We start from the raw sequence: 9758 nt of genomic DNA, 5'->3' as shown, positions 1-9758 counted from the left end.
GTTATATGCATTATGGCCAATAATACATGCAGTCTAGTGCCCTTACAATTGAATGATTGAACTGATTGGGCTCCTAAACACTGTCTGACTTCAAAGAAATCACATGGCACACTAATAATGATTTGTAAATCAATGCACTTCTTTATTTTCCTTTACAGAGAGATTATTGTACAGTCAATATAAAAGAAAATTATAAATGAATTATTATACATGATTATTCTTTGGATATCAGCGTAGAATTACAAATAATTAAATTAAAAATCAAACACTTGTGCTCAGGATTCGAGTCTCCGTATACGACTGTACATGGGGGGGAAAAAGAAACACACACACAGGCACACAGAAAACACCCAATAATACACACCAAATACATTTGCAGCACAAGATCAGACAACTTCAGTAAGTGATTAATGATCTGATATGAGGACCCAGGGCTAGGGCATGAGAAGGAACACGCTGTTCAGAGATTAAAGGGGCCAGGGGGACGTGACGCAAGACAACCCCTCATGTCATATAGAGAGAGAGAGACAGACAGTCAGACAGACAGACAGACAGGTGTTAGGGTTAAAGTAGTGAGAGTCTGTGTCTGAGTTAGAGGCTCCCATCAGACAGTTGTGCAAAGAGCAAGAAAAAAAAAAAAAAAATCCTTTCTGCTTTCTTTCATTTATCCTTCTGTTAAATTGGTTAAACCATCAGCGGTCTCCACGTAGCGGCGCAGAGCATTACAGCTGCTTTAGCTGGGCAGGAACAGGCTTGGGGAAGGCCACTTCTGTGCTTGCTTTTCATATTGCTCTAGTCCTGTGTGTGTGTGCACGTGTGTGTGTAAGGGGGTTCATGATATAGTCAACAAAGTAACTTTATTTTGAGACACCCTCACTCTTGCTTTTAGTCACTGTGAACCTGTACGCACTCTGTTAGACAGCAGTGTAACACATTAAAACCCAGAAGAGGGTAAATTGCACTTCTCCATGCAGCCGTAGGGCTGGGGAGTCGGGTCACCGTATGGCTGTAGTATCAGTTTTCTGGAGAAGACTGGAGCACAGTATCTAGCAAGGTCTGCCAATGTAACATCAAAGAGATCACTCTGTGTCGGTCAGACAGTGAGCGAGTGGTTGGGCAGAGGAGAAAATCTGTCAGTACTGCATGCTGTATAAGAACATGACTCTCCCCACGCTACTGCGGTCCTGTTAGCCCAGAAGAGGAGACTGAGCTTGCAGCGTGCTCTGAGGTAAAGTGAGGTCGTAAAGGCCAGAGGCAGAATGGACTGCCATTAAACCTTATAGAGCACCGGGTTTGCTACAAAAGCACTGAGGGACTAAAGCACAACCTGACAACAGGGTAGCGGAATGGCCCTTGGATTACTGCACGTGGGAAAGGGTAGTGTGGAAGTCCAAGGAAGCTTTCAAAAATACTAAAAAAAAATAATAGTAAAACCTAATTTTAAAATGCACCACCATACTGGAACCAAAAATTCAAACCAGATCCAAGTTTTAAGTGCAGATGAACAGTTCCATATGTTTTTTTGTTTGTTTTGTGATGCACCAAATGGAAACAAACTATCAAAAAAAAAGATTTAAAAAAAGATTTAAACTAGATTTAAACTGGGATCTGCCCACTGTCTAAGATCTCTGAAGTACAAAGGCCGGGGTGTTTGTGCATTTGTTCAGCTCTACGAACGAGCGAGGCACATTCAACAGAAAGTGATATTAGCCTACACTAATGCAGAGAATGCCTGGACCACAAACAAGCAGATCAAAAGGTCTCTCCTGCCCCTACACTAGCATCTGTATCCAGTCTGTTTACACAATGTGAAGGAAAAATCTACCGGAGCTGGAGAGGCAACAGGCAATAATAGCACAAGAACAAAACAGGTGACGTTAACATCAGCAAATGGGAAAATAAATAAAATCGAGAATTTTACATGCATTCGAAAATTGGACAGAGATATGAAGATTTTTTTTCTGTCATTTTAAAAGGACAATAGCTCTAGTTTTCCTCAAATCACAGCATGAAATAACTATATAAAAGTCCATGTTAACTTCTTACTAAAAATGTCATTAATTGGAATCGTGCTAAAATAAATCATGTGCAAATGACATCAGTACAGGGGCTTTCATTTTGCTCTCATTTCTTTTTTACATCTGTTCAAATACAATCATTAAAATATATTTAGTAAAGTTTTCATATTGCATCATAAATCCCAAGATCATTAAAAACAAATGAAGTAATGGAATTTTACTAGGTTAAAGTCCTTAATGACGACATGCTGCACTTCAAGCACAGAAGTCGTTGTCCTTCATCTTTTCCAATAATGCGCCTTTGTTCCAATGGAATGAGCATCGGGGGAAAAGGAACACCACTAATCAAAACGGAGGAGGAGGGGTTGCCAGTTGCTGAGGCAGTTTCTTGGTCCACTTCGAGCTTCCTCATGAACACTCCTTACAGGGTGGAAGACTAGGCCACACATTTGAGACAAATGGTTGATGTTCCCATCGGGTTGTATTCTCTCCACTACACTTGTCTGCTCCAGACTGAGGCCTTTGGCAATCTAACCCTTCATAGGATCACCAAGCAACTGTGGCTTGGTTACTCAGGGTTGTCTGTCCATTGCTTGCCAAGGCCACCAGTTGAGCATCTGAACAGAGAGGGCTTGCATGTAGAGAGGCCTCTGGTTTACAATCCCTCTGAATTCTGTTGCATTACAATAACAATGAACAAGCTGTAAAATTTCTGAAACCTCAGACATGAGATCGGTGTTTCAGGTTTTTTTCTTTTTCAATTACAAACATGACTAGGTCTCTACATGCAGAAGGACACTTCCAAATAAAAGTAGTGGTGAACATAAAACACACACACACACACACACACACACGCACAAACACACAACTTTCCCAAATCACAACCACTGAATGAGGGTCATGAGCAAGACATGTTACACACACATGCAAACGTGATATTCTCAGGGTGAGCAGCAATGTTTCTGTAGTCCTCTTGCGCAGTACTGATAACCGACCTGTCCCAATGGCACAACACCAAAAACTACATCTCCCACAATCCCATTCCAAAAGGACAGGATTCTCTCTTGTGCAATATTTATATATACTATTTTCTCTCATATAAGGGATTCATCCCTTTGTCCATTTTTTCTAAAAACTACGATAACATCTGTCCATCAATGCCACATGACCTTATCACTGTGCAAATCCCTTCCATCTGTTTCTTGAAAACAGATGACGATCCACTCTCACGTACGCACTCACACCTTCACCCATACAGTGATGGCAGGATCCCCCTGGGTGACGAGGGGCACTGCCCATGCTCTTAGAACAGGCACCTTCTGTACAAGCTCTCAGACAAGACGGCTCCCTGAGATGATCACACCAGACTCACAGAACCCAGACGGCAAGCAACACCGGGCCGGGTCCGACACAGTCCGACACCCAGGTCAGCGGCTGTCTCGGAAGGCATTCTCACACGAAGATATGGGGGGGGGGGGGTTAATGGAGTTAAAATCTGAAGTAAAAATCGCTGATTCAGAAAAGGCACATTCCGGATCCATCCGCCTCCTCTCAGGAGGGGATATGTCATGCATAATCATCAAGGAAGTGGGTCTGCAAAAGAGACCCACATGAAAGTCGACTCCCAACACAGAGCGGTAGAGACACAGAGAGAGAAAGAAAGAGAGGGGGGGGGGGTATTTCACCAGAGGAGAGCATGAACCCCATTTAACAGGGCTCAGCCGGCTGATCTGTAGCCAACTCTAAAGCGGTCAAACTCAAGGAGAGCTCCAGACGGGCGGGCTGCACCGCTCCGTTTTCATTGATATTCAGACGCATCGGCATTCAAGGACGGCCTGTACGGCTCCCGGGGGAGGAGAGTGCTGACGCTGCTGAGGAGAGGAGAGGAGAGGAGAGGGGGCGGTGTCCCACCACAGCACAGCACAGCATAGGCAGGACAGGAATACAGGAGACAGCAGCAGACATGACCTCAAGAGTGATGGGGATGATGACAAGAATCTGTGTGTGGGGGGGTGGCAGGCATCCTGAAGACTTTATTTCAGGGGGGGTGGCAGGTATCCTGCAGACTTTATTTCAGGGGTTTGCTGGGGTGTGTCAGTGGTCTTGTCCTCATGGACCGGACCAGACCGCACCAGGCCTAACGTGACGTGCTCAGCTGCTCCAGGACTTGCGGTTCTCTCGGCGCTGGGCAGCGGCCTCGGGGGCAATCTTTGGCCGGCCCAGGACTGCATGGCGGGTGAACTCTCCGCTGACTCGGTTCTCTGTGAGCCTTCGACCTCCCTCGCGCCTGGACACCCGGTCCGGCCGCACCAGAACCCCGAAACCGGGGTTACAGCGGAAATACTGCCGACCACCCACAGAACCGTCGTTCTTCCCTGCACGAGAACAAGAGGTCATCAGAGGTCACGAAAACAAACCGCTCAAGGAAGTATGCACATTCTGCATTTGAATTTAATGCACAATATAAACAACACACTATCAGCCATGACGCACACACACAATCTGATCTCGGACCTTTGCACACACACACACAATCTGGTCTCGGACCTTTGCTCCATCCTCTGCTCACCTGAAGGCGTGTCGAGCTCCACGCCGACCCAAGTGCCCTCGGAGAAGTCGGTGTTGCCCACATATCTGATGGTGCCCGTCTTTCCTCCTCCCAGCAGCACACTCTCACCCACCCTCATCCAGGCGGGCAGCTCCACCTCCTGCCCTGCCTCCTCGTCTGACAGGATCTCCAGCTTCTCCAGAGCATCTCCTCCGACACCTCCTCTCCTCCCTCCTTCCTCCGTGTCCTCTCCCCTCACCGCCCTGATGGGCTCGGACTGCCGGATCCTCGGAGCGGCGCTGTTCTGACCCAACGGCCGGATGGGCTGCTGCTGCTGCTGGGGAGAGGCAACACCGTTGCGGTCAGCGGGTCCGGACTCCCGCGTTCCCACAGTCCTCTGGGGCTTTAGCCCGGAAGCTTCTACGAGTGCGACAGAGGGGTGGAGAGCGGGGATTACTGGGTCGGCGGGGGCGTCGGCGACAGTGCCGGCCGCCTCGCTAAGGGTCGCCGTGGAGACGCTGCTGGAGAAGTAGCCGCTGGAGGCCTCACTGATGGGGCTGAGGGACGTGTCATGCTGAGAGTCATGCGTGGAAGAGGGAGGGGCCTCGGGGCTGTCCGACTGACGCTCAGGGGCGGGGCTTCTGCCTGGCACAGCCACCTGGGTGGGGAGGGAATTAAGGAGAGGAGAGGGGGGGGGGGAATTACACTCAGACACAGGAGGGCAGAGTGTGACCACCATCATTCAACACTTGGAATATATGTGCATCACTGACTCGGTCATCATCTGTCTCTCCACCACACACTCTCTCTCACTCTCTCTCTCTCTCTCTGACAGATGATGTATGATGTGTATGATATTCTTTGAACCTTATGTGGGCCCAAAATGGGTTGAAGGGAATGAGAGCATGCAAGCCCAGAGTGTGGAGTAAAGGGGGACCCCCATGCTCCTGCAGTGCACTGATAAACCCCCACGCAGCCTCCAGCGCGCTCACCAAGACACAATCAAACAGCTGGAAAGAGCAGGGGAGTGGTGTGCGGGTGCGTGCGGGTGCGTGTGTGTGTGTATCTTACCGGCTCTAGCCTGGCTCTGCTATCATCCGAGTTGCCACTGGTTTGCATCATGATCCGGGGCGTATGCTGTGAAAGAGGGTTGAGTCAGTGTCTCAACATGATTCAGTGAGAGAAGGACAGACGGGCTGAAGCTATAAAACAGATTTCCTCTTTCTTTAATGAAGCGCTCTCGTTTACAAGGGCAGGTTGGCTTTGAGGGGCAGTAAGCGGCATTTTCCTCTAAAGGAGAGTGATTTGACAGGCCAGAAACGTGTCCAGTGGGTCTAAGACTCACATGGCAACAAGAGAAGGGAAATGTTTCTACGGAGTGGAAATTATGCATGGAAATCTTCCGTAACGTCTCCCTCCCTCTCTCTCTCACCCTCTCCTCCTGTGGCTTTGTGATTAAAATAGCTCTTTAAAAGAGCTGCCCTTTCACCGACTGCGAGAACCGTCTCTTCATTTAAGCAGTTTATGGGGAGAGTGCCGCTGCCAGTGAATTTAGTATTCACGGCCAAACGCAGTCATAAAAAACCACGGCCAAGTGAGACAAAAAAAAAAAAAAGGGAGTGATGAATCTGTCTGTATGGAAATTACAGCAGAAATGGATCTTACTGGAAACAGCCCACATAACCATCACTAACATAGCATCAACCTTGTTGCAGGGCTGTTAATGACAATTTCACTCGATGAAAAATCATTTGTGTTTTCACTGTAATTACTTGAAAGGTTGGATAATCCAAGTCATGTTTAAAATCAACAGTGAATGCATGCCCTGTGAATGAATGACTGTATTGACTGTTCCAGTTTGCAAAATGGCAGAATTGATTGCTCTTTACACGGCATAGAAATGCCACCCATTACATTTTATCAACAATATTTTCCACCTTATAAACCCCTGGTCATCAACGACAATCCTTTATGAAACTGGTGAAAAACTGTAGGAGAGGATCTGGTGCCAAAGAAGGTTCTACAACGACCCCCTTTCAGGTTATGCCATCAGAACAATTCTGTACAAAGCATTTGGACTGTGTCCTTTATTCCCTGTGGGGCAGTGCAGTGTAAGTGATCTTGAAGACTCTTCAGAGAGCACCTCCCTTCCTAACTTGCACTTCTACTAGTACTTAACTTGCACTTACAGCAGTTACATTCCTGCACTTTCTTTTCTATTTCTTATGTAAAATAGTATTTATTGTTACACTAGGTCTCTATTGCTCGAAGCTTGATTGTTCTCTCCCTTGTACGTCATTTTGGATAAAAACGTCTGCTAAATGACTAAATGTAAATCTAAGTGATCAAATGGCATGCTTTAGGGACACCAACCTGCTGTGAGTGGGGAGAGGGGCGCAGGTCCTTCTTGTCGTCACGGGCGGGGAACAGGGACTTGAGCAGCTTGGGCATCTGGGGCACCACAGCCTTCACTGGGGGGAGAAAAGAGGCAGCGATCCCTAAGAGACCTGGTGGGTGGGCAGGATGGGACGAGGAGAGGAACGAGGAGGAGAAGAGGCGAGGGAACAGAGAAGAAGGAGGGAAAGAAGTGAAGGAGGACGAGACGGAAGAGAAGGATATAAAGGAGGGAGAGAAGTGAGTAAACAGAGAAAGAGGAGGAGAGGAGGGAAGAGAGAGAGGGAACAGGAGGAGATCGAGGAAGACAAGGTGAAGGAAAAGAAACAGTGGAAGGGAGAGGAGTGGCAGAAGTCGACAGCGAAGATTAAAGCCAGAAGTTGAAGGCGAGCACAGGAGAGAAAACGCTAGAAGCCTCCAAACACACACAGCTAAAGCAGAGGTCATCTACAGGCGAAAACTACAGGACAGGACAGTCTGTGCTCTGCTCAGCGTCTGTGTAAAGCTACAGATTAACATGAATTACTGTGAATCCCCACTGTCAGACATACCAGCATCAACAGTGTGCAAACCATTGTATGGCAGAGAACCATAGAAATAGGACGTGAAGACTAGAGGCAAGAGACTAGAGAGAGGAGAGGTAGAAAGAGCTACGACCGGTGCCAGGGGGCAGAAAGAACTCAGGGCAGATGATGTGAGAAGGACAGACTAAGGCCAGGGAGGGGTACCGTTCTGACAGCACTACCGTGACTACTCTCCAGGGTGAGCACTTAACCAGACCATTTAACTGATCACTCTAGCTCCACCTCTGAGTAAAATACTAGAGCACACATCTCAAAGGGCAGTATTAGGTACTCAATAACCTAAAAATATATATATAAATGCACACAGTAACTATGGGATACTGCAGTCAGGCCTGGTACACTAGCTTCTAATGTGCTGTTAAACAACAATAGGACCCATACTGCCATAACACCTACTGGTGGCAAGTGTAGTTCGTTCGTTCTCCTGAAGAGGAGGGGTCAGGGCTCATGTTGCTCACCTTGATCAGAGTCTTGACTCTGGGGCGGACTCTGGTTCTGGTTGTGCGCCGCGGAGGGTCGGGGGAGGGTCCGACTGAACTGGGGGGAGGTCATGAAGATGTCCTGCTGGCTCTCCCAGCGACTCTACAGGAGGGAAACAGAAGCACACAGGCATGAGGCCTCCAGGAGATCACCGTCAGGACACGGCCAGCAGCTGCTATACAACACACAGTAAGGAAAGGGGCTTTTGGTACTGCACGACACATGTGCACACAGACACACTGTACACACTACAAAGACCTACACATACACACCTGATTCACACTTAAAATAATTCACACACCACACTAGAGACTATGAACTCAACACCACAGCACACAATAATTCGTTACGGCGTGCCATGGTAGCTCTAGATCACGCATCTTTCGTTACCGCGTGCCATGGCAGCTGCACATCCACAGGGAGACGCTTTTGAAAACTTAAACAGTTGCATTAGCACTCACCTTGTTGTCCTCTAGCGAGGAGTTGAGAGAAAGGTCCTGCCTGCTACCAGAGAGCTGAGGGAGAGAGGAGGGAAGCAGCACAGAGCCATATTTCTGTAAGTATAACAACACTTTGGGATGTATGGAGCAGAGGCTAAAGGCACTGATGAGAATAAAGGAGGAGGAGGAGGAGGAGGAGACAGCGGAGAGGTTTACCCTGTGCACACTGGGCGAGCTCAGGCTTCTTCTGCTCCCCTTCCCCTTAGTGGCGAGATGCTCCTTCACAGCCACCTCCTAAACACACACAAGCACACATACACAAACATAAACAAGTGCACACACCCCACAGAAAGATCCATATAGGGATCTACAGTTACTGGATATGCACTAGAGGAACACAACTAGAGGACACTGGTGTTTCTTGGAAAAGGAGCCGCTGACAGATAACCCTGCATGTCTATGTGTCCGTGTAAGTAAGTGTTCCACTCTAGAGGCCTGGGCATGCAGTAGCCCATTCTGCCAGTGGAACACTATGACGGGTGTGCCGTGAGGCCGAGGTGCAGACCTGCCGCAGTCGGTCTAGCGTCAAGATGTTCTCCACGGCCAGGACGCTGCGCAGGTACTTCTCGATGGCCGCCTCGTTGTCGGAGGATTTGGGGTTCTCTGCGCTGGCAGCCATGCGGGCAAGCATCTCTCGGTCCTCAGAGCCCTGGGCATCCTGGGGAAGACCGCACCAGAGGGGCCAGAGTGGCATCAGGACAACAGAATAGTTTACATGGCACTATTCATTATAAACAATGAACTAGCAACAGACACAGCAACAGACATCAGCACAATTTACACAGCAGCATTTAATAGCAGGGTATGACAATAATGAGTAACCAATGGACCAAAACATCATACATATATTAAGAGAGATCAGTAGAAATAAAGAACTAAAAGAACTAAAAGTAGACCAAAAGGGCTGACAAGCACAGGGAGAATAATTCAGTTCAACAGAAAATACTTGATTAAAAGAAATGGGAATACTTTCACCAGAAACCATGTTTGCAATGAGTCCATCTGGTGTGCTTTACATTATAGGACCACATCAGAGAGAATATTCCCTTTTGTCGTGTTATTGATGATAAAAATGTCGGAATCCCAGAATATTTGAAAGCCATAAAACATGTTGTCTGAATTCTTCTCAACCACTGCACCAGACGTCTCGAGCTGCAATCCTTAACAGCAGAAGACAACAGGAAATGCCCTAAACCATGTGAAGATGGCGAGTCCGGTTTTCTGCATGGCAGAC

General features: G+C 47.9%; 1 protein-coding gene across 2 annotated transcripts in view; it reads right to left on the bottom strand.

Moving 5' to 3' along the window:
• Positions 1–115: 115 nt before the first annotated feature.
• The window catches only part of kif13ba (kinesin family member 13Ba), a 54503-nt gene continuing 44860 nt past the window's right edge, over positions 116–9758 (bottom strand). The window contains exons 33-40 of one of the 2 annotated variants that reach the window (XM_012836822.2): positions 9030–9182; positions 8681–8758; positions 8486–8539; positions 8003–8126; positions 6940–7073; positions 5638–5703; positions 4588–5224; positions 116–4393 (exon numbers count right to left, since the gene is read on the bottom strand). In XM_012836822.2, the coding sequence (XP_012692276.2) occupies positions 4170–4393; positions 4588–5224; positions 5638–5703; positions 6940–7073; positions 8003–8126; positions 8486–8539; positions 8681–8758; positions 9030–9182 (1470 nt within the window). In that variant the 3' untranslated portion in view covers positions 116–4169. The remainder of the gene's footprint in view (positions 4394–4587; positions 5225–5637; positions 5704–6939; positions 7074–8002; positions 8127–8485; positions 8540–8680; positions 8759–9029; positions 9183–9758) is intronic. The other variant, XM_012836825.2, reaches the window with a different exon arrangement.

The sequence above is a fragment of the Clupea harengus genome, chromosome 14 (genome assembly GCF_900700415.2).
Source record: "Clupea harengus chromosome 14, Ch_v2.0.2, whole genome shotgun sequence".
Classification (NCBI taxonomy): domain Eukaryota; kingdom Metazoa; phylum Chordata; class Actinopteri; order Clupeiformes; family Clupeidae; genus Clupea; species Clupea harengus.
This window is presented reverse-complemented; position numbering and strand designations above follow the sequence as displayed.